General features: G+C 50.9%; 1 protein-coding gene across 2 annotated transcripts; it reads right to left on the minus strand.

Moving 5' to 3' along the window:
* Positions 1-6,904: 6,904 nt before the first annotated feature.
* Dmkn (dermokine) lies at positions 6,905-24,282 on the minus strand. 2 transcript variants are annotated; one of them, XM_085841919.1, is made up of 20 exons: positions 23,905-24,282; positions 23,501-23,677; positions 23,346-23,402; positions 23,092-23,142; positions 22,700-22,927; positions 21,656-21,700; positions 20,959-21,030; positions 20,751-20,801; positions 18,540-18,587; positions 17,272-17,331; positions 17,091-17,138; positions 16,627-16,674; positions 12,591-12,647; positions 11,828-11,872; positions 10,253-10,300; positions 10,099-10,146; positions 9,749-9,805; positions 8,244-8,270; positions 8,058-8,105; positions 6,905-7,213 (listed from the first exon to the last, which is right to left on the minus strand). In XM_085841919.1, exons 1-19 carry the CDS (start codon positions 24,280-24,282, stop codon positions 8,058-8,060), a joined length of 1,593 nt encoding a protein of 530 aa, XP_085698045.1. In that variant the 3' UTR covers positions 6,905-7,213. The 2 variants fall into 2 exon arrangements, with proteins under 2 accessions (XP_085698045.1, XP_085698046.1); XM_085841920.1 differs by lacking the exons at positions 11,828-11,872; positions 12,591-12,647; positions 16,627-16,674; ... (9 more) ...; positions 23,501-23,677; positions 23,905-24,282 and adding an exon at positions 11,456-11,535.
* Positions 24,283-24,627: the final 345 nt, after the last annotated feature.

Genomic DNA, 24,627 nt, shown 5'->3' on the forward strand with positions numbered 1-24,627 from the left:
GGTGTCCGGTTTGGGCTGCTCTGAGGCGGGGCCTCCTTGATGGCCCTTTATATTAGCAAGGGGTGGCTATGAGAGGGAGCGGGGTTCCCACCCTAGTGACTCATCCCCAGATCATGTCGCCCACCCCTGGGGCTCCGGGAGGGGGAGGCAGACACTGTTCCCAGTATATCTTTGATTTCTCAATTCCCATTACTCCCCAAGCTCTTGCAAGGTGAGGCCACCATGGGTCTTGTTCATGCATAGGGTAATGGGATGGAATCAGGTTGAGCCTGTCCCTGCAAGACCTGGCATCCAAGCAAGCCCTCCTTCCTCTCTTTTTCCCTCTCAGTCACTCTGTGTCCCCCACCCTGCCAAATCCATCTAAAGCCACTGGGCTGGTGTGTTCCATGCTGCGGACTCCACCTGCCTCTCCAGCTTGCTACTTTTTCTCTCCCTGTACAAACCACACACTAGCTGGATAGCTTGGACTCCTTACCTGGCATGCTACCCCCCCACCCCCACCTCACCCCACCCCACCCCCAGGCATCTGGCCAAGTCTCTCATCTTCCCGCTTCCCTCAATTCCTTCCATTCTTTTCTTGCAGTTTTTTTGTAGTAGGGTCTCAGGTAGCCCCAGCCGATTCACTGTATAGACAAGGATAACCTTGAATGCCCGATCCTCCTCTGCCTCTGAGGCGACTCACATACATCACCACAGCTGGCCAAACTGTTCCTTTATCCCTAAAATGCCAATTGTTCATCTCCAGTTCACAGTACTCAACCTTGTTGCTTCTATTATCCCTAATTCCTCATTTATTTCCTTGATAAGTCTCATACATATGTATATATGTATGTGTAGTGTGCGTGTACATGGATGGGGAGAGCGCACACACACACATACACACACACACTCACACACACACACACACACACATCTCCAAGGCTTTCTAAGCAAGCTGGCCTCAAACTCACTATGTAGCCAAGGATGGCCTTGGACTTTTGAGTCTCCTGCCTCTACCTCATGCTGGCAACCTCGTTCTACTACATCTGGTTTATGTGATGGTGGGACTCAAACCCAGGGTCTTGTGCATGCTAGGCAAACACTCTATCAACTGAGCTATATCCCCAGATGGAGAACTGTATATTTATTAACCCTCTTCCTATCCACTAGCACCATGCCCTACACACACTGCAATAGAGATAGAGAACACTAGAACTGCACCCAGCCATACCCGGGCCTAGCTCTGCGCTTTCCTCTCTCGGTCCCGGATCCTGACCCCGCCTATTATCTAGCTCCTGCCCTGGGATTCCACATAAATGACTGAAGAAGACAAGGAGAGGGGAAACCCAAGAAGCAGAAGCAAATGTCCCAGAGACTCCCACCCTCAGAGGAGGGGTCAGAACTGTCATGACCTCTGAGCACTTGCTCCATGTCCCTGAACAATCCCACTTCACACCCCACCCTTAGCATGTGAGTGTGATCACCCCAAGGTGACAAAAGAGCACAATGATGCAACCTTCTCTGCAATGAGTTCCAGATGGCCCAACCGGTGTCACAGGCAGGTGCTGGAACAGAGACAAGCAAGCACCGTCCCTTATCTGAGGGTTGGGTTCCTTACCCCAACCTGAGGCAACGCACACAGTTGGCAGGCCTAGGGTGGGAGGAATCTTTGTGAACCCCAGAGTCTGGTCCCACAGTCCCCTGCTGCCCCCCATATCCCAGTGCCCTCTTTAGCCTCACGAAGCCTCGCCCAAAGACACAGATCTTCTTCCACTTTGCCAAAACCGTGGGAGAACACAGCCTTGAGGAACACCCTCTCTCCATAATGACCATGTGACTGTGTGCATCAGGTGCGTCCGATGCTCCTGGAGGGGACGAGAAAGAGAATAAACGGAGCTGGGTGGAGCTCCTCCCCTAGGGTTTTCTGCAGGACGCAGTTTTTGCAAGCAGGTATGCTCATTCTGTTTAACTAATTAGCAGTGCCTGCCGAAGCCCACACGAGAGCCTTCACATCGGGATACAGTGAACAGAGGCACAGGAAGAATTGACGAACCAGACCAAAGAGAGCAGATATTATGCAAATCAGCTCCATTTAGACATGCTAATGGCAGAATCCAATTTCAACCCACACACGCCCACCAGAGCACAGGGCCAGCACCAACCCCACACTGGCATCCCCGCCTAGCTCTGGGCTCAGCTCTGTGGTGGGGCTTTTGTAGCATATTGACGCCTCCATGATCTTTTTTTTTTTTTTTTTACATAATGGTGCCAATAACATTCCCTGCTCTGACTTTGCAGCAAGCCTTGTGCTAGATGTTATGACTCCGTGATCTCATGGAATTATCAGAAGTCTTGGGAGATAGGCACGATAATTACTTACATTCTGTGGGCGGGGGAGCCACGGCAAATATGGAGGTTAAATAAATTAACAGAGGGGTGTGTGTGTAGGCCAGCATGAAAGCCCTGGAATCCTGAGACCTGAGGTGGATCTCTGGTAGCCATTGCTCTGCTGTGCAATAATATCCCTCAAAGAGCTTTAGCATTTGGTATGAGTTAGACCCTTGACCTGAGAACACAGGGCAGACTCAATAGCCCCCTTAGCCAGAAGTGCTCAGCAAACAAAAGAAGGACCTAGCCAGGCACAGCTGAATGGCTATCATCCCAGGTACTCCAGAAGCTGGGGCAGGCTCAAGGTCTATCTGGGTTATTGTGTGAGTTCAAGGCCAGCCTGAGCAACTTAGATCTTGACTCGAAATAAAAAAATAACAGCGGGCTGAGGATGTATCTCAGTGGTAGAGCAGGTGCCTGGAATCCACCGGCGAGGGAGTTTGAGTGTGGCTTGTAGGAAGAGCATGCACAGGCTCTGAGTTCAATCCCCAGCACTGGGCAGTGCACAGTGAGGAGGGAGGACTAATCCTGTATTTGGCAACTGTGTGTCAGTGAACCTGCAGTTAATTACCTCAGTTTCCAGATATCCCACACAGGAAACCCATCTTCCCACACCAAGTATGTCTTTGAAGGTAATATTCTAGCTGGGTGTGGTGGTCACAGGGGCCTAGAGAGCTGGAGACCAGCCTAGACGACATAACAAGATCCTATCTCAGAAAACAAACAAGCAAAGTGTTTAATCAAAACAAAGACAGCCCTCTGGTCGGGACCTCACATCTGTGGCTGTGGTGTATAAAGACAAAACACAAGGGCATCCACTCAGGTGCTCAGCCGAAAGGATGCTGCTCCTTGGCTGCACTGGCCTGGTGACTTGTCCTCATGTATCCCCCAGAGATGCTTCTGAACGCTGTGTTCATTTTATGGTGCTGGGGGGTTGGACCTAGGGCTCCGTACATGCTCAGCAAGGCTCTATTACTGAGCTACATACATCCCCAGCTCTCTTTCACTATTATTTTTTAAATTTTACAGATATTTTAGTGTGTGTGAGAGGAGGTGTATGTGTGTGTGCGTGTGTGTGTGTGTGTGTGTGTGTGTGTGGTATGTGTGGTATGGGGGGGTGTTTGGGGGGTGTATGTGAGTATGTGGTGTGTGTGGATGGTGTATATGTGTGTGTATGATATATGTGTGGTGTGTATGGTGTATGTGTGGTATGTGCATGGCGTGTGTGGTGTGTATGTGTGGTGTGTGTGTGTGATGTGAGGTATGTGTGGTATGGGTGGTGTGTTTGGGTGTGTGTGTGTGGATGGTGTATATGTGTGTGTATGATATATGTGTGGTGTGTATGGTGTATGTGTGGTATGTGCATGGCGTGTGTGGGGTGTATGTGTGGTGTGTGTGTGTGTGATGTGAGGTACGTGTGTGGGTCAGAAGACAACTTTCAGGAGCCAGTTCTAGCTTTCTCCCAGCCGAGCCATCTTGTCGACTCTTTTTGCTTTTGAGCCAGGGTTTCATTCAGGTTCCTAGACCAGGGGCTGGAGAGATGGTGTGGTCAGTAAACTGCTTGTCATGCAAGGGTCCCTAGTACTGATGTAGGTAGCTGCCTAACAGTGTGGATTCCTGGGCTTGCTATTTCTGGGCTCGGTATAGTCAGCCAGCCTAGCCTATTTAATAAGCCAGTGAGAGACCCTGTCTCAAAGTCAAAGTGGATGGCTCCTGCGGAATGACACCAAGATTGTCTTCTGGCCATCACTCAGTCATGAGCATAAGTGTTGCACCCATACATGAACTAATTCTCTCTCTCTCTCTCTCTCTCTCTCTCTCTCTCTCTCTCTCTCTCTCTCACACACACACACACACACACACACACACACACACACACACACACACACACACGATTCCCAGGCTGACTTTGAACTTTCCATCCAAGCAGCTGGAAAGCTGGTTCAGCACCCAGATAAATTTCCAAGAGTGACGTGACTTTTATGTTGAGTACTGGTCTTTTCGTCCCTCTCCATACCCCCTGCCTTCCTCTGCCCACACTGCCTTGGTGACTCTGCGTTCCCCAAGTGTCCAGTGTCCCATAGAGTGGGGAGAGGGGTGAGTAGTTTCCAGTAGAGGAGGTCATGACAGTTCATTAATCAGGGAGGGAGTCTCCCAGGATTCCATTCTGCTTTGAATGAATGCATAGAGTGATGGGGAATCCCACTGACTCTAACCCCATCTCTAGGTCTAGTTGTTACTGCTGAGTACACCGGTAAACCCCTATTTTCTCACTACCTGCCCCCATCCCTCTCCAAATGTGACAGAACTTGAATGTAGGTAGGAGGCGAGGCCCAGCCCTGGTTGCTACATCATGACATGCACTGGGACAGAAGCCAGCCTCTTCGGTATTGGGGTTGCATGATTAAAGGAATGGATTCTCAAGGGACATTGGGGACAGATGGGGGAATCCATGGAGAAAGAAGGAAAGAAGCCTGGGGTCTCAAGAGAGGGTGTGGGCAGTTAGATTCAGAACTCGGAAGGAGAGTCCCCACTCTCAGTGCAGATGATTACCACACTCCCGGAAAGACAGCAGCAGCACACAGGCCCTCCTCTCACTCTGGAGGTTGTTTGCCTACACTTCTCCCAGGAAGACTTCCTGATCTGTCCCACCACCGAACTCCAAACCCTCCTCCCATTAGGTAATCCATAAATATTTCCTGAGTGAATGCTTTGGGTCTTGGAGGAGGCAGAGAGCCACCTGGCAAGCAAGCCTGGGAGATTGTAACAGTTGTTGCGAGGGAAAGACTAACTAGGGCGGAGCCTGAGAACCAAGACCTGCAAAGAAACAGAGAAAGAAAGATGTCACCCATGGAGGGTGGAGAGGGATTGAACTGGACCTAGTCCCTGAGGCAGGAGCATTCTGAGTTCAAATCCTGTACTACAGAGCAACGTAGGCAGGCAACTCGGCTGAGAACCTATCTCAAAATAAAAAGGAATGAATGATTCAGTGGGTAAAGGCACTTGCCAACAAGGATAAACTTTGAATTTGAACCCCAGGATCCACCTAGTAGGAGAGACCTCACTCTGGCAAGTTATCCCTTGATCTACACACACACACACACACACACACATGCTTGTGCACAAACATACACACATACTAAAGGTATCTTCTAGCTCCAGGTTAGCTAGGAGCAAGAGACCACTGCCCGTTATTGGAGGGCCCCTTACACCAGACAACCTCAGGTTAAACTCGAAAGGACCAGAAACATCCCCTTAAAATCCTGGTGCCAGCCAGGCGTGGTGGTGCATGCCTTTAATCCTAGCACTTGGGAGGCAGAGGCAGGAGGATTTCTGAGTTCAAGGCCAGCCTGGTCTACAGAGTGAGTTCCAGGACAGCCAGAGCTACACAGAGAAACCCTGTCTCAAAAAACCAAAAAAAAAAAAAAAAAAAAAAAAAAGTCTGGTGCCATCTTGATCCTAATTACTTGGTTCCAGGGGACTGGCCCCAGGAGACCTGGGTTCCCATTCCATGTCATACAGCAGAATGCTCTTGTCCCACTGTCCCTAAGTGAGACCAGGGCTTCTCCCAGGACGGCCTCTCCTCTGCCCCCGTGTGGCTGTGGTGAGGTATGGCAAGGCCCTCAATACAGTAGAGTAGATGAACAACCAGAGCCTCAATTTAAAAAAACAAATTAAGGGGAAGGCAGAGCAGAGTGGACCAGAATTTCTGATCCGAAGAAGTAGCCGTGATCAGGTGGCTTGCTTGAGTCAGGTTAGGGCCAGGTTTCACTGATTCACAACTTGAGGCCTTGTGTGTTACTACAAAGACAGCAGCCAAGGGCTTAGCGAACTTGCAAAGGGCACAGGACTCACTCGATTTGGCAGGGTTTCTTGTCTTTCTTTTACTTCCTGTTCCCCTCCATGGATATTGGGGGTGTGGGCGGACTGTGATAGGGGCTCCCCAGCCTGTGCCCAGGGCCGGTGCCTCATGCAACAGTTCACTAACTGGAAAGTTTCCTGCCTTCTTCCTCAGGGTCATAACAGCTGTTACATGACAAGGTAGCTTTGGCTCCCCCTTCATTTGCCAGCTTCCTAAATACTGCCACCATCTGCTCCTCCCCATCCAAACATTAATGTATGGCATGCCTGTGTCTGTCCTTCCTGGTCCCGTGTATCCCTGATGGTCTTGTTGTGCATCTCCACCTCCAGAACTGGTGTGTCATTTTGAACAGCCTCCTGACTCCAATCTCCTGTTTTGAGCAATTGTCCTTTCAGGCAGGCCATCAAAACATCTATAGCTACTAAGTGTGGTACTATAATTCATGTTAGGCAAAAATTGTTTTTGCTGACGGAGAAACTTGCAGGAAGCCATCAGCTAGCTAATCCTGTGATACCCAAACCTAAGCCCAGGTCTCCTCTCTCTCCAGCCAGTCGCATCTCTCATTTCATGCTCAGGTTCTCCCAGCCACCAACCCACATTTCCACCCACCCCTGCATCCAGGTCAGCAGGGTCGTATTAAATAAGGAGTCAAGAGAGTCTCAGGGAAACAAAGAGTCATGTTTTATTTCCACAGAGAAACTGGAGAGTAGGAAGCTCCCGCTGCCTCGTTCCAGGGACTTCCGGTCATGTACGGAAGAAGAGGTGAAGATCTGGCTGGTTATACAATGAAACTGATTAGTCGCCAAGACACCACAATCGAACGGGGAGAATGAGGACAGATAAACCAGGTCCCCAGGTGAGATGACAGGCTTGTAATGCCCAGGTAGGTCAGCCGCATCAGAGAGGACTCTGGGTAAGGACAGTCAAACTCCCTGAAGACCTGTGTGCATTTGTGAGGAGTCCGCAGTGACTAGAAGGAATGTTCTAGAAGAAAAAGCAGGAGAAAAAAATGACAGGACCCAACCACTCCTACACTGATGGAGAACAGAGCCTTTCATGAAGATTCCTGGCTCCAGGGGCCCCTTAGAGTCCTCCCTGTCAGCCTTCAGACCCCTCACTCTTACTCCTATATAAAATAGATGCTATGGGCCCACTGAGGTACTGAATAACCACTTTCCAGGCCAGGCATGACAGTAAGCGCCTGTCCCACCAGCCTCTAGGAGGCTGAGGCAAGAGGATTAAGCCACGCTGAGCTACACAAAAAGACCCTGCCTCCAAAATACAAAACAAGATATCAACAAGAAAAACAGACTTCCTTCTTGGGGCCTTACTTCAACCCACCTCTGAACCTTCGCCTTCTGTCTGTCAGTGCCGCTGACCAGCCTTCTCCTTGGTTCTAAACCTTAGTTTCCTCTCTGTTCTTCAACGACCATTCACTCATAGACAGCCCCTAGGACATTTTCTTTGTTTATTTGGGTTTCTTTGTTTGGGGGGTGGTTTTATTTTTTCCCTGAGACAGGGTTTCTCTATATAGCTCTTGCTTTCCTAGAACTTGCTCTGTAGACCAGGCTGGCTTCAAACTCAGAGATGCACCTACCTCTGCCTCTCAAGTGCTGGAATTAAAGGCCTCGGCCATCACTGCTGCCTGTCTCCTAGGCCTTTTTTCTAAGGGGTCTTTCTCCACCCCCCACAAAGCAGGTGCCCTTCCTAATCTTCAGTATACACCCCAAGGACACCAGCCTTCCAGTGCTGCTTACTGAAGGCCAAGGGAATACTCAGCTCCCAGAGGTGGCTCCTTCTGCTCCTGGCGCTCAGCCTTGACACTTACCTACCAAAACTTCAGCCACTTCAGCAGGCCAGGTTGTGCCCGGGAAGCCTGCAGGACAAGGGGAATGGCTAAGTGAGCAGCATACTGTCACCACCACCCTCAGCAGCCTCAGAGGGGGTGGGGGGTTGCCTCAAGCTCTCAAGCTGCATCCTTAACCCCGCCCCCCATGCATACCCTGGTACTCACCGAGGAAGATGAAGGTGTGACTCCCGCCTGGGAAGGGAAGATGAAAGGAGATCACAGGAAGCCATGGTGGTCCTTTCTAGGCTACCCCTTGGCCTCAGGCTCCCCAAGATCCCCCATGATAAGCCAACATTCTCAGTAAAGCCCTTCCCACTGGCTGTAGAGATTCAGTCTATGGCCTTTCTGTCCTGAGCATCCATTTTATCCAGGATGATATTGAATCCCCCAAACACACAATGGAATAGAGGAGTGGGAGAGGAAACCTCTCTGCTTGTGGGACGGATGGAGGTCAGCTACACACAGAAGCCAGGTGAGGCCTATGATGGCATTCACTTCCTCTGCTCCTCCTCTTCCTTACCAATAGTTCCTCATTTGTTTGCTTGCTTGCTTGCTTGCTTGCTTTTGTCTTTGTTTTCAAGGTGCCGAGAGAAGTGGAGCGCAGAGTCTCACACATGCTAGGAAGCATCCTACCACTGAGCTACATCCTTGGCCTTTATATTTTGAGACAGTAAGTGCCCAGGCTAGATGTGCACCATAGCCTAGGCAGTCCCTGAACTTCTCATCATCCCCCTGCCTCAGTCACCATCCCCACCCCAGCCCAGGTTGCTGGAATGGTAGGCTATATGTGGCCTCGCTGCAGCTTCTCTTATCTCAGAGGAGAAATGGAAAGAGGTCCCTGGCCTGGCTTTCCTTGTCAGCCATGCTGGTGTCTAACATATTCCTCTCTGGCATTATAATATCACCTTGTTTATTTTTTGACTGGTTGGTTGGCAGGCTGATGGGTTTGCAATGCTAGGACCAGAGCCCAGGGCTTTCCTCTGTGAAACAGGTACTCTGCCTTGAAGCCACACCCCTAACTCCTAAGGCTGTATATTTCTTTTTTTTTTTTTTTCCTTTCTTTTAAAAATTTTTTTTTTTAAAGAAAAAAGCTATTTTGTGTATGTATGTATTTGGGCCTCGGAATACATGTGGCGGTCAGAAGACAACATAGCAGAGCCAGCTCTCTCCTTTCACCGTGTGGGTCCAGGGGTTTGGTCTCAGGCTATGAGGCTTGGCGCAAGCCCCTTTACCCTCTGAACCACCTCACACCCCTAAGACTGCCATATCTGCAACTCCACAAAACAAACCTCTCAAGTCTCTTTCCCTCCCTTCTCTAATTCCTCGGAGGAGCAAGGAGGCCTTCAGTTCCCCACCAACCAAAAGTCCCAAAGCTTAGCTTCTAGGATGTGCTGGGATGCTATCCTCTACTCCAGCTGCTGCCCCACAACTGCAAGCAAGAGCAATGCCCCGAGGCAAGCCTCCTGTGTGGCCTAGGTCTCTCTCCTGCACCTACTTCCTAGCTGCTGGGGGTCTGTCTGGGGCACCCCACCCACTGGCGTCCTCCTTACACAGTGTGATGGAGGAAAGAGAGAAGCCGCTCTCTGCTCCAAGCAGAGACACCCCCCACCCCCACCCCCACCCCCACCCCCACCCCCACCCTGAGGAAACAGAGTTTTCTCAAAACTCACCTTGGTATAGTATTGCCAGTTGTAAGTAGGATTCACCTGCTGGTTATTGTAATAGTTCTGTGGGAACAAAGGGGCATGGGGTGCAGAGGAGAAGGGGAAATGTCATTTCATCATCTAATGAGCCTCCACTTCTGTGCCCAGACAGCTGGTTTCTTAGAAGCCATGCTTTGTCCCCTCTGTGTAGTGGGGGCTTTCTTTCCTGTTACCCAACAGGGTTAACTAGTGCCCAGATTCCTCCTCCTCCTCTTCAATCCATCCCAGCTCCTCCAGCGTGACATGGGAGGTAAGGACAAGAGACCCCGAGGAATAAAGGTGGTATTTAAGTCAGGGGTCAGGGAAGGAGCTCTTGCCTTGGATGAGTCAGCTGAAAGATCTTGTCTTGCTTCAGGCTTAGAAAACTGTCAGTGGGAGAAAAGGAAGAGAATTTCAGCTTAGCCAACTGTGAGAATGGGGTGGTAAGAGACCCAGGCCCTTCCAGGGGAGCCCTTGGACAAAGAAACTCACCTGGTCAGCGCCACCTGCCCTCTTCTGCAGAGATGACAGATCTGAACCCTAAAAGGGAGTCAGAAGCCATGGTCAGTGTCCACAGTCCTCTAGGCCTTGCCAACCTTCCAGAGCCCGCACACTGCACCGTCTCAGCTCTGCCTCCTCTCAGGGCTCTGCCTGTCCCACCCCACCCCTGTAATGGTCCCAGCTCAGTCCAGTAGGCCTGGAGGAAGCCGATGGCCCAGACAGACATAGGACACAGGTTTCCACACTCGGGGGTTGGGGAGCGATGGTGGAGGGCCCAGTTGGGCAACAGTGCCACCTCCACACAGGCTGCAGGATTGGAAGCTCTGAGTGTTGACTGGTGCTAGAATAATAAAAGGCAACCCACAAGGCTCCCTTAGCCCAGCCAGCCATGAACCTACAGCAGCCCCTGCTGCTCCCTGTAGGCCTCTTAATCCTGCTATGCACATGCTGTTCTCCATGAGGTAGCAGGAGCTCAGTGATAGGATGGTTCCCAGTGCAGGAAAGACAGGCATGGCAACATTTAAAGAAGTCTGCAGTGCACGCCTACAGCTCCTTCATATCTGATGGAGGCCATAGGATCAAACCTATTCTAGGCAGAGGCTCTACCACTGAGCCACGCCCCAGCCCCTCACTGGGGGATTCTAGGCAGGGGCTCTACCACTGAGCCACGCCCCAGCCCCTCACTGGGGGATTCTAGGCAGGGGCTCTACCACTGAGCCATATCTCCAGTCTCCTGATACTGAGTCTTAGCCCCACCACCAGCTCTGGTACTGAGGTCATAAACTGGCCACTCAAAGGCCTCTAGACCCTTTTGTTTGGTCTTCTTTTAAAAAAAAATTAGTTGCGAATGATTTAAAATCAGATTTCTAATTTTTCTTGAAAAAAAAATTACATTGTAGTCACTCTGGTCCTACCTATGTGCATAAGGAACTCAGACAATCTCTCCTCAGTTCTGGTTCCCAAAGGCCACTAACCACGCAACGCTGAGGTGTGGCTTTCTCCATGACCCGGTAGACCTGCTCCTCATACCCAAGACCCAGCTGTTCAGGCCTCTGGACCTGCCTGAACTTGACTTTACCTTCCTTATTCCCCTCGACTCTCCGTCCCTATAGCCCCCTTGCCATCCCTTGAGAGTTGACCCCAAGTCCTTCCATCTTGTGGTCCCCCCCCGCCCCACTTTCCGTCCGTACCCACCCAACTGTGGCTGTCTCCACGCCAGGCCACACCCAGCAGGATAAGCAGCAGAACAGAGGCTGTGACTGGCTTCATGGTTGTGCTCTCGTACAGTGAGTGCCTCAGCCTCCTACCCTGGGATTTTATCCTAGGGAGACCCCTCCCACCACCCCAGTCCTCTTTCCTTCCATGACTCATAGCTTCCCGCGCGCGGGCTCTCTCACTCCCACCCCACCCAACTCAGGGTTGCACAATCCCAGGAGAGGGAAGGGAAGGTGTCCTCCGTCATCAGGGACAGGAAGAAAATCAGCAAGCTACCTGTCAAGGGCTGCCAACCCTAAGTCCCTAGAGCCAAGATGCCATATCCCAAAAGTTCTACCAAACCCCCCTCACCTCAATCTGTTTCCAGTTGAAGAAAGGAGTGCTGCGTTTGAAATTCTGGAAGGAGAGGAAGAGATGAGAGAGTACCCATGGTGCCAAAAACTCAGTAAAGAAATGGTAACACACTGGGCAGGATGCCAGGTGGCTGCAGGGAGGGCCAGGTGCGGCTTGGGTTTGGATGAATAAAAACATTTGGGAAATTGAGAGCACTTAAGTTTGAGATGCTGTCGGGGATAGAAATATGATAAGATGGCCTATCTCAAAGATGAAGAGAGTCATCAGGTGTGTTGATATAATGAGATGGCCTATCTCAAAGATGAAGAGAGTTACCAGGTGTGGCGGTACACACCCAGGATCCTTGCACTCAGAAGGCCAAGGCAAGAGGACTGTGAGTTCCAAGCTAGCCTGTGTTACATAGAGAATTCAAGGCTAGCTTGGGCTAGCTAACAAGTTCAAAGCCAGCTAGGGATCTATAGTGAGATCCTGTCTCAAAAATGTGAAACAACAGCCACAGATGTTGGTTAGTAATAGAGCACTCACTTAGCATGTACTTAGCATGTACTTAGCATGTACTTAGCATGTGCTTAGCATGTGCTTAGCAAGTGCTCTCTGTTCCATCTGCAGCACTGCAGAAATAAAACATAAACCCCCACTCCCAAAAAAAGAGTGACAATGTTTGTGGTAGGTGGGCTACATGTCTTTGAGGGAGACATTGGGGCAAGGGGACCATGATGGCCAGGATCCCCGGGTCTTTGGAAAGTGGGAGTTCTCCTACCTCCCACAGTTTGCGGAAGTAGAGTAAAGCCCGAGTGCTGGGAGACGGGGCATGACCCTGTGAACAAAAGATAGGCAACAGGTTATCATGGAGCCTGCCACTGCCTACCTAAAGTCCCAGCTCCTCCTACTGCCGCCTTTCAGCCTTCAGAGATACCTTGTAACTATGTGAAAGCCATGCTGGGAATCCCCCGGGGACACCAGAACCTGGAGCCAGAGACTGGCTAGAGGTCTGTGCTATGTGGGCTCACACCCAGCTCTGCCTTCTCCCAGTCCCTCTCCTTGACACAAAACAACTGTCACAAACCCCTCAGGACCCAGGGCTAACACAGTCACCAACATATCTCCCCACCCTGTTCTAGGACAACAGTGGAGGCGAAGAAAGGAGCAGAGACTAGCAGTATGGGGCGGCTACAATTTATTTCCAGGGAGAAGGGTAAGAGTTAGGGGTGATGGAATGGCTGGTAGCTCCTCATCTGGGGGTCAGGGTTTGTGAGATCTCCCCTTATCCTGAGCAGAGAAATAGGCTCTAAGAGGAAGCTCGTGCAGTGGGTATCTCTGGGAGCAATGGCCAGGGGTTGGCTAGCAGGGACCCTGCTCTCAAAATCTGCATGGATCTTTTAAGATGCTATCTATTCTCCACACAAACCAGATGTTCCAGCTTGGGCTAGAGCCCCTCCCCTCACTCCTCCCATTGGCTAAAGTGCTCAGCTTCCACATCCCTTCCTCTGGGAAAGACTGGAGCTGGGTGCTGATTCTGCCCAGCACTCCTTTCTCCTGGACTGATTGCTAGAAGGCCAGTTCCTATGAATCCTACCTCCCTAGCATTTCCATATGGGCACAAATGCTTGGTCATGTGTGCAGCCCCTGGTATAGTGCAAGCCTGTACCCTGGCCTCCTCTGGAGTCCTGAGTCCCCACCCCCACCCGTCTCCCAAGGACTTTAGCAAGGAGGCTTATCCCACCAGTAGCTGGTTTCTTAAAAAACAGACCTCTCACTGGGCAGTGGTGACACATGCCTTTAATCCCTGCACTTGGGAGGCAGAGGCAGGCACATCTCTGAGTTCAAGGCCAGCCTGGTCTACAGAGTGAGTTCCAGGACAGCCAGGACTACACAAGCCCTGTCTCAAAAAAACCAACAAGCAATCAGACCTCTCATCCAGGCACGGTGCATGCCTGGAATCCAAGCATTCAAGAGGCTGAGGCAGGAAACTCTCAGGTTTGAGGTAATTCTGGGCTACCTAGTAAGTTCAAAGCTAACTAGAGATACATGGGAAGGCTCTGTCTCAAAGTTAAATGATAAAGGACTTTTTAAAAATTTCATTTTGTTCATTTAATCCAGAAATGCACTGCTGCGGCGAAATCCGCATCTCTCATTCCTTGCCTCAGCCCTCAGAGGTCAAAACTGTCTAGGCAGTTCTCACCCATCTCACTAATGCCTACTTTTCCATAAAGACCTTAAGTCCTGGGAAGGCTCAATGGACAGGGTCAGAGTAGCCACTGGAGAACAAGAACCCATAGCACAGAGTAAAGCCACTCTATCCCATGGAAAGGAGGACCGAGACTGGCCAAATATTTCAAGATAATCCAGGCACCTAAATTATTAAGTGCCAATTTTTAAACTTTAGCAGGTAATTCATATTCTCTTTTAAACATGTCTTGGTGACTCTTGAGAAGGCCACCCCATCACTTGGGTGTGTACTGTCAACCCCCAAGTTTTCTGAGCCCAGTATCTCAGGTCTGTCAATCCAGCTACTCAGGAGACTGAAGCAGGAGGATATTGAGTTCAAGGACTGCCCGACAACTTACTGAATCCCTGTCTCAAAAAGTGAAAAAGAATGCTAGGGATACAGCTCAGTAGTACTCACCTGCCTAGAATCTCCCAGTGAGGGGCTGGGGGCGTGGTTCAGTGGTAGAGCCCCTGCCTAGAATCCCCCAGTGAGGGGCTGGGGGCGTGGCTCAGTGGTAGAGCCCCTGCCTAGAATCTCCCAGTGAGGGGCTGGGGGTGTGGCTCAGTGGTAGAGCCCCTGCCTAGAATCTCCCAGTGAGGGGCTGGGGGCGTGGTCAGTGGTAGAGAATCTGCCTAGAATCCTTCAGTGAGTGGTTGGAGGTGTGGCTTACAGGTAGGGCTGCTTATGTAGCCCTGGTGACACTCTAGGTTCAGTCCCCAGCTCTATACAAAAGGGATTAGGCAGACTGAGTAGGCATGATGGTAGGGAATTTACTGAGTGAGGACAAGGACATGTGAAGTTTGACAAATCCAGAGAGACAAGGAAAATGGACAGGGGAGCTGCTGTCACCAGATGGGTGACAGGTCTTGGGAGTGTCCCTGCTCATGTATAATCCTCCCAGCTAGGGCAGTGAAATTCTTTCTCCTTCTCTCGCCCGACATTTCCTTTTCACAGTGGATGCCCCTGGCCAGAATGGTTTGGCATCGTGAGAGTTTGATAGGAATTGAGAGGATAAAGGGCAAAGAAAAGCCCAAACTCCCCTGGCAGAAAACCATGACTGTGGATGACAGAGGTACCTGTTTGGACCACTTTTTTTTTTTAAAAAAAAAAAAAAGCAAAGTTGGAGTTTGTTTTTTGTTTTTTTGTTTTTTGGTTTTTTTTTTTTTTTTTTTTTTGGTTTTTTCGAGACAGGGTTTCTCTGTATAGCCCTGGCTGTCCTGGAACTCACTTTGTAGACCAGGCTGGCCTCGAACTCAGAAATCCGCCTGCCTCTGCCTCTGCCTCCCGAGTGCTGGGATTAAAGGCATGCGCCACCACGCCGGGCTTGGAGTTTGTTTTTACTTTAAAAATGTTTACATGTGTGCCTGTGTGCCTCTGTGTGTGTGTGTGTGTGTGTGTGTGTGTGTGTGTGTGTAACTATATCTGTCTCTTTCTCTGTGTGTTGGGAGGAGGCATTAGATCCCCTGGCACTGGATTTACAGACAGTTGTGAGCTGCCTGATGTTGGTGCTGGAAACTCTTTCATCTGCAAGATCAGCATATATCTGAAACACAGAGCCATTTCTCCAGCCCTATCTTTGCTTTAAAAAATTAACTTTTTCCAATGATTGAGATTGAATCTAGGGCCACTAGAGAGCCTGATAAAGTGGTCTACTGCTGAGTCACACCCCCAGCCCCTCCCTGGGGGATTCTAGGCAGGGGCTCTACCACTGAGCCACATCCCCAGCCCCTCACTGGGGAATTCTAGGCAGGGGCTCTACCACTGAGCCACGCCCCTAGCCCCTCACTGGGGGATTCTAGGCAGGGGCTCTACCACTGAGCCACGCCCCTAGCCCCTCACTGGGGGATTCTGGGCAGGGGCTCTACCACTGAGCCACGCCCCCAGCCCATCACTGGGGGATTCTAGGCAGGTGCTCTACCACTGAGCCACGCCCCCAGCCCATCACTGGGGGATTCTAGGCAGGGGCTCTACCACTGAGCCACGACCCCAGCCCCTCACTGGGGATTCTAGGCAGGGGCTCTCCCACTGAGCCACGCCCCCAGCCCCTCCCTGGGGGATTCTAGGCAGGGGCTCTACCACTGAGCCACGCCCCCAGCCCATCACTGGGGTATTCTAGACAGGATCTCTACCTGGAGTTTCAACTTAGGCATTCACTGGTGGGTTTTAATTCTGAGATATCCTCTCCTTAAATCACCCAAACAGGCTATAAACTCCCTCTGTAGTCCAAGATGGCCTTGAATTCGCCAACCATACTGCCTTTTCTTCCAAAATTGCCAGAATAATAAGCCTGCCCTCTTGCAGGTCTGAGGAGAGACTGAGGTTGAGGGTCTGCCTGTTCTTTATGTTGAAATATTTACAACTTCCATCCCACCCAGAATTGCCCAGCTCCCAGGAATCTATGAATTTACCCTCTCTTTCCAGGTCTCCATTGGCTCCCACGTGTGGACTCATTTTGTTTGAGCATTTACCTAAATACGGTTTTAGTGGCTATCGTGACTCTCCCCCTGCCTCACCATGAAGATGTCTGGCTCCCCACTCTCTTGTCCTCTGCTCTCAAGTCAGCAGTTCATGGCCTTGTGGCCCTTACCTTGTTTATGGCATCCCAGTTAATGAAGCGCGTCTTGGACTTAAGATTCTGCAGAGAAAATAATAAGATATATTTAAGTCAGATCATTAAAAAAAAAATGTTTGGTTTTCGTTTTGTTCTCTTTTTTCGGGCCATAAAGGGTCAAGGGCTGGGCTGGAGAGGTCACTAAGTGGGTAAGAATCCTGGACGCTGTTACAGGGGACCTGAATTCTATTCCAAGCACCCACATGGTGGTTCACAGTGTCTGTAACTCCAGTTCCAGGAGATCTGATGACCTCTGCTGGCCTCTGCTGGCACTGGGCGCACACACACAATGTGCACACATCTATGCCAGCAGAGTGTTCATATGCAAAAATAAAAACAAATGTCAAGGCCGAGGCTGTGGCTTTCTCTCAGGATGCGGAGGATGTCTGAGGATGAGGGGTGCTTCTCCAAAGGGAGCAGAACAAGCTTCCAGAACTCACCTCCCAGAAATTGTCAATGTTGAAGGGCAAGGTAGATGCATCGGAGTTCTAAGGAATGGACGAGAGAGGGCAGGAGGTGAGCAAGAGGCAGAGGCAGGAGATGTGGGTGTCAGGAGGGATAACGACAAAGTATGCCTGATGCCCCAGTCCCAACCCAGGGTAGAGGAAGATATCCACTCACCATAGTGTTGAGTCCATTGACAGCTTCTTTTTGTACATTGCCACCATTGGACCCATGCCCCTGCATAGAGGGAAGGGAGAGACATGTTCAAGACTCATGTCCACTGTCAGACAAATCCTGTCAGTCTATCCCAGACCCACCCACTGCACCACTGGCCCCGCATCTCTCCTCTCCATAACCCTTTCTTATCTCTCTTCCACACCTGCATTCTCAGCTCAAGAAGATGAGTAACTTCAACCACGTGGCTGACTTAGACTCTTGAGACGTGTGTTCACCACGTAGCCCAGGCTGGCCACAAACTTGGAGTGATCCTCCCCCGAGATTTACAGGGATTAACAGTGATCCACCGTCATGCCTGACTGTCACCTTCACATCCTTGTCTCAGCTTTATTCTGCCTGCCCCACACAAAGACCAGTGGAGTTGATAATAGATGACATGTGGCCCTACTGTGTGCCCAGCACCACACCTTATCTTGCCATAGGACCTGTTTGAGATGACTGCATTTTAACAGACATGGTTAGCCGGATGTATCAGGCTCTGTTTACCTGTCTGGACCCTGGGCCTTGGTTTGTTTACGATACAGAAAAGTGTACAGTGGTTAAGGAAGCAGAGGAAGAAGTCAGGGTTCCCAGATACAAAGGGTCAAAGAACTTGCCTGAAAATACATAGATAATAAGGGGCAGATCTGATTTTAACCCCCATCTTTATGCCCAAAGTTCAGCAACTTTCCACTTCTCAAAACTTACCTATTGAGCACATTTATATGCATGTGTATGTATATTCTCTTGATCTCTCTGGGGGGTCATTACTGAGAATTGAATCTAGATCCTCACATATGTTGTATAGGTGCTCTACCTCTGAGCCACGCCCCCAGTCCCTCACTGGGAGATACTAGGCAACTGCTCTACTTCTAAGCCATGTTCCAGTTCTTTTTCACTTTTTAAGGTAATGTTTCTCTGAGTTGTCCAGGCTGGCCATGAACACACACTATAGACCAGGCAGTCCTTGAACTTGTGATCCTCCTGCCTCATCTTCCCCAGAAAATGTGACTCCAAGTGTCACCTCCAGGCCTGGATCTCTGTCCTTCTGTTTCCCACTTGCCATCAATATGGCTCTGAGGTAGATCCCAGTCACCATTTTGGCTTCCTGGTAGTCACCCGGCAGTTTAAGAGCAGCTTACAGGGAGAGATAAGTCCTTTTGTCTCTTGGCATTCTCTCTTACTCTCCACAATCCCGTCTGCTACTGCCCTGGCTGTCCCTTGCTCACCTGGTAGTCATGGGAGCCTCCAAGGAGATGGCTGCTTTCTTTACTTTCCTAGGAAAACATAATGTGCAGAAGTCAGGGGGGCGGGGCAGAGAGGGTAACACAGAGGGGTGTGTGGATATAGAAGGGACTGTGGGCAGCTCCTTCTGTCCCCCAGCTCTTCTTTTCCATCTGTCACATGTGGGCCCACTGACTGCTAACTTACACTTATGAATCTTGTTGATAATAGTCTCTTCCCCAGAATACAGCGAGAAGCACCATTGCCACTAAGTCATCAGAGCCCTCCCCTGGCCAGGCTGCTGGGCTCAACTGACACAGACTAGAAACTCCAGCTGGGCGGGTCTCTTAACTGGGCAGAAAGGGAGTGGCAGCGGGTGAGAAAGGACACACTGTTGCCGCTTAGCCAGCTCCTGGGTTAGAGATCAGCAGCTCCATTGTCTTTTCTCATTCCCAGAGCTAGCTGTAGACCTGGCCAGGATGTGGGGACACCTGCCCTTTCAGTAGTGCTACTGAAGATTAGAGACAGGCTGAGCAGCTCCTCCCCTGGGACCTCTAGGACTTCCCTGTTGTCTGCTGAAGTACCAAAAAAAGGAAGAAAAGGTGAAAAAAGGAAAAATGGCAGAGGCCATAGAAGAAAACTGGTGCTGTTGTTGATGGTCTTCTTGCTGTTGTTTGGTTGGTTTGGTTGTTCTGTTTTTCGAGACAAGGTTTCTCTGTGTAGCCCTGGCTGTCTTGGAATATACTTTGTACACTAGGCTGAGCTTGAACTCATTGAGATCTACCTGTCTCTGCCTCCCAAGTGCTGGGAGGTGTGCGCCACAAAGCCTAATAGGCTCTCTGTGTTCTTAAAGCTGATTTAAAAAATAAATAAATAAGGAACAAGAGTTAACAAGGTAAAAGAGTTGCGCCTAAAACCTGGGCACCCATAAAACTTAGCAGCCTAATATTCAAGTTCTTCAGAGAGCTGCCACTGCTCAGCCTCCTGCATCCCCCCCCCCCGCAACACACCCTATCTTCTCCCAGTCTTATCTTGCTCCCTGCCCAGTGACCCCTGCTGCCACTAGGGCCCAGCCCTGCAGCCTCAGCATCTCCAGGGAAGGGATGAGAAACTCAGAATTCCAGCTCCACCCCAGATCTGCTGGCTCAACCTGCATTTTGCACAAGACCTCTAGGTGTGGACCCGGGTGTCATACTTACTCAACCCGCATCGTCACTGCAGGTAGTGACCCTAGTACCCAGATTTCCAGAATAACTAGGAAGGTGTGTGTGCACTCTTAAGAGTTCAGTGGGTTCCGGTCACTGGCCAGGGATGGGACATTTGAAATAGGCTAATAAAATACTGACAGTGGGCAGAGTGGTGCAGACCTGTAACTCTGGCAATCACAAGGCTGAGGCAGGAGCACCAAAAGTCTGAGGTTAGCTTGGGGTAGAGCCTATCTCCAAAATAAATAAATAAAATCAGACTGGTTTACACATGGATTCTTCACAGCCTCATCTGGATATATAGCAAAGCATAGTGCATAATAAGACTTTGCTATCAAAGTTAAAGGCCAGCCTGATACTTAGTGAGCCCTTATCTGAAGATAAAAACTGAAAAGAGGCTGGGCTTGGTGATTTTTGCCTGTAATCTCAGCACTTTTAAGACTTAGGCAATAGGATTGCTATGGGTTTAAGGGCAGCCTGGACTGATGATGTTATTGAGAACTTGCTGAGAGAGAGAGAGAGAAAGAGAGAGAGAGAGAGAGAGAGAGAGAGAGAGAGAGAGAGAGAGAGAGAGAGAGAGAGAGAGAGGATTTTAGTTCCATGGTAGATCACTTGCCTAAAATCCATCCAGCATTTAGAAGCTAGAGTAGGGTAGGGGGCAGGCTGCTCAGTGGTAGAGCCCCTGCCTAGAATCCCCCAGTGAGGGGTTGGGGTGTGGCTCAGTGGTAGAGTGGCTGCCTAGCATGACCAAGGCTCAGGGTATTACACACACACACACAAGCATCGGGAATGAAGGAATGCTGTCCTGCTGTCCTGCTGTCCACTGTGACTTTGGAGACTTGAGGTTTTAGAGGTCTCTGTTTGGTCGCTTCCTTGTCAAGCTTGGATTCCCTCCCAGGTTTCCTGAAGGTGAGCATCAGTAATGATGCTGAGCCGAGTGGGCTCCTGGGTGGGGCCATACTACAGTGGTGAAAGGCTGCCACTGTGGCTGTGGATTTGTCTGTCTCTCACCTGACTCCCAGATCCTCCGGCCATGCGCACATCATTCCCTGGGTTGTTACACTGTAGGGGAAAGATTTTTTTTCTCAGTCTCCTGCTGCTCTGCAGTCCCAGCCCCACTATGGCAGCATTGTCGTCAGCACTTCTTGGAGACAATGTTACCGTGTGCAGCCAAGCTCCATCCCTGACAGCTCTTCCAGTATCTCCAGTGTCCACTCACCTCAGGTTTGTTTCCACCACCACTTCCACCACTTCCACCACTTCCACCGCTTCCACCCCTGCTGCCGGTTCCCTGCAAGGAAATAATGCCCATAAAGCATATGCAAAGAGACCCAGGAGCTCCCAGCCATGTCCCCAACCTCCATCCTTCCCTGGCTTTGGCCAAGTGGTTGTGAGAGGCAGTTGAACTTCAGCAATAGAAGGCCAGGCCTGGCCCAGGGTTTGAAAATACACAGTGACTGAGCTGTTATCTCTCTCTCTCTCTCTCTCTCTCTCTCTCTCTCTCTCTCTCTCTCTCTCTCTCTCTCTCTCACACACACACACACACACACACGCATGCACGTGCACGCTCGCGCACACACACATACACACACACCTATAAGAAGCTGCTATTGAGGCTGAAGAGATGCCTCAGAGGTTAAGAGCATCTTATTCATGTTCTTTGAGAGGACCCGAGTTCAGTAGCCAGGACTCATGGGAGGTTCAAATCTTTGTGAACTCCACCTCTAGGGGAACTACCAGTCTGGCCTCTGTGGGCACCTGCATGTATGACCTACATACACATATATACCACATAAAAATTAAAGCAGCTGCCCCTAGGGGGCAGGCTGGGCTTATCCACCCTCGCCCTTCCTTATGAACCTTTGCTTACAAAAAAAAAAAAAAAAAAAAGGTAAATGGGACCCCAGGGTTCTTACCCTGGAGACTGAATAGCCTTCATCAAAATTAGATGTTTCTATGTCCTGAATGGGGAGAAAAGGTGGTCTCAGACTCTTCACAGAAAACCACTCGCAACTGGCCTTTATTTATTTGGGTTTGTTTGTTGGTGGTGATTTTTTTTTGGTTCTCATGTAACCCAGGGTAACCTTGAATTCATTATGTAGCCATGAATGGCCTTAACTCCCGATCCTGCCTCTTCCCGCAGGAGCTAGGGTTGCAAGAGTATGTCACCACACTTGGCTTATGTGGAACTGGGGATGGAACACGGACTTAGTAGACCCCAGACAAGCACTCTACACCACTGGGCACCAGCACCAGCCTCCTCCTTTGGGTGGCACAATTCTCAGACTCCTAAGGAAATTCGTGTGGCCTCCAAGTTTGAACTCTGTCTGTCTCTGTCTCTGTCTCTGTCTCTGTCTCTGTCTCTCCTTGTCTCTGTCTCTCTCTCTCAGCTCCTCTCTAAGGTGCCTCTCCTGGGGCTCTCACTCATCACATGGGAGCCTCACGCGTGCACAGTTGGTTACTAGCATTGTCTACACCGCAGCCATCCTTAAGTCTCCATGATAACAACCTTCCCCTATCCTCCTGGAAGCACCCCAAACAAGTGGGGGTTTTCTTATTTGCTTTGTTTAAGACATAGCTATGTAGCCCTGGCTGCCCTCATATTCATAGCAATCCTCCTGCTTCGGCTTTCCCTGTGCTGGAGATTACAATATTATCCTATGCTCACCTGCCTTCTTCCCTCCCCTCTGCCTCGGCTCTGCTCAGCAAGCAGTAAAGGTTAGGTCCGGGCCAGAGCTTTCCCACCATGGCAGTGTGCACAGTCGGTGCCCCTGCGTAAGGAGCACTGTAATTGGGGCGTGGAAAGTGGGGGGGTGGAGAGTTGCGGTGGGCTGAAGGAGTTGCGGATGACCACTGTCACTGAAGCCATCCACTCGAGGGCTGTGACAGCTTTAAGGGAAACCCCAGTGCCTGTGTCCTCACCACCGGAACCATGATCCCATTCTAAGGAAGAAACTTACCCGGGACCCAGAACCGCTGTTGCCGCTGTTGCCGCTGTTGCCGCTGTTGCTGTTGCCACTGTTGCTGCCACTGCCACTGTTGCTGTTGCCACTGTTGCTGCCGCCGCCGTTGCTGCCACTGCTGCCATTGTTGTCGCTGTTGCCTTGGCCACCGCCTCTGCCGCTGCTGCCCTGACCATTACTGCCATGACTGCCTTGGCTACCACGACTGCCATCATTGCTGCTTCCCTACGGGCCAGAAGAACAGAGCAATATCTAAGGACAGAGCCTCCACAACTGTCTTCCTGGTCCCCTTACAGGGCCCTGCATAGCTTCCCCACCCTCACCCCCACCCCCAGAAAGCATTGTATCCCGCCTTCCCAGAGCCAAACCAGAGACAGCACTCCTCTTACCCCAGAGTTACTGAAGCTTTCATGGGAGCCAGAAGGTGGGGGGTTGGTACACTGTGGATGGAAGTGGATATCATGAGGGACGAGATGTCAAAACGACCTCCACAGGTCAGGCTTCTCTTGCTGCCTGTGACTTGGCTTTCTTGCCCCTTTCCAGTTCCCTCCCTCTTCCCTGGCTTGTGACTTCCACTCCCCCACTTTCCTCCTCCCCTTCTATTCATCCCTGCCACTGTGTCCCGTGCACACTTCTGTCTTACCCCTGAGTTCTGGTTGTTGCCTCTCACTGTCCCGTAGCCAGGCTGAGCCACAGCTCCCTGCAGGGAGGCAGAGACCAGAGACCGCGTTTAGGATCCAGAGATAAGGAAGGGTGGAGAGAACAGGGTTGAGGGACGGGTCTGGGTAGTGACTTTACCTGGGCATTGGTTTCATAGTTGAGTGGTCCGCCATTGCCACCCTGACCCACAGAGCCACCCAGAGAGTTAGTCCCATAGTTGCCTCCTGAGGCCCAGGGTGTCCCTTGAGGACCAGGATTGCCCTGGACTCCAGCACCACCTTGAGAGCCATATGCGCCATGACCTCCAGATGTCCCCTGCAAAGACAATACACCAGTCCTTAGTCTGACAATCTCTGACAATCATGAGTGAGGGAATCAGCACCATCAGGGGGAGAAGGAAGGGGGAGGGGGGACCATGCAGGAAAGGGAAGATTCATGACAACAAAAGAAACCATCTCTTCATGCTCTGATCCAATCTCTCCAGGTTCTTGACCCAGCCACCCCCACCCCCTGTCCGCACACCCGGCTTCCCAGCCACTCACCCAGGACCCAGCGTTGTGGACAGCATCTACCCCTTGGCGAATGATATCCTCAGCATGTCTGCCAATCTCATTCCCAGCGTTCCCGAGAGATCTCGCTGCTTCCCCAAGCCGGTGCTCAAAAACATCGCCTCTGCTCCCCATCAATGCGGAGCCACCTTCCTCTCCGTGCCCCTGGCCTAGGGCGTCCTGGATTCCAGAGCTGGCTGCTTCTTTAGCCCCGTGGCCCACAGCCTCTCCAATTCCATGGCTAATGGCATCTCCTGCTCCATGGGCAGCACTTGCCCCTGTGCCCTCCCCTCCACTGTGCAGCGGGTTAGCTGCCCCACCACCCAGACATAGGGCCAGCAGGAGGCAGGCCAGAGACCCCTGTAGCTTCATCTCTGCCCAGCTCCCTCTCCCCCCTGAGGATGTCTGCAGCCCAGTCCGCTTGTTCCCTTCTCTCTTCCTCTGGACTGAGACTTTTTTCTTTCCTTCCTTGCTTCCTTATTCTCCTTCCCCAGGACCCACAGTCTTCTCTCTCTGTTCCCAGACTTCCCTGCTTTCCAGAGTCTTTCTTCTTGCCACTACCCCTTATACTGTAGGTTGGGAAAAGGTAACAGGGCTGGGCCGTTTAAGATCCCTCCTCCAGTGACTCAGGGCCTATCCACAGATAGGGTAATGAAGCTTAATTGTGAGCGAGAGCTTGTGTTGAAACAGAGAGAGCTCTCGAGCAGGCCATAGGGA

This window comes from Mus caroli, unplaced genomic scaffold (genome assembly GCF_978045245.1).
Source record: "Mus caroli unplaced genomic scaffold, Mus_caroli_1 scaffold_8, whole genome shotgun sequence".
NCBI lineage: Eukaryota > Metazoa > Chordata > Mammalia > Rodentia > Muridae > Mus > Mus caroli.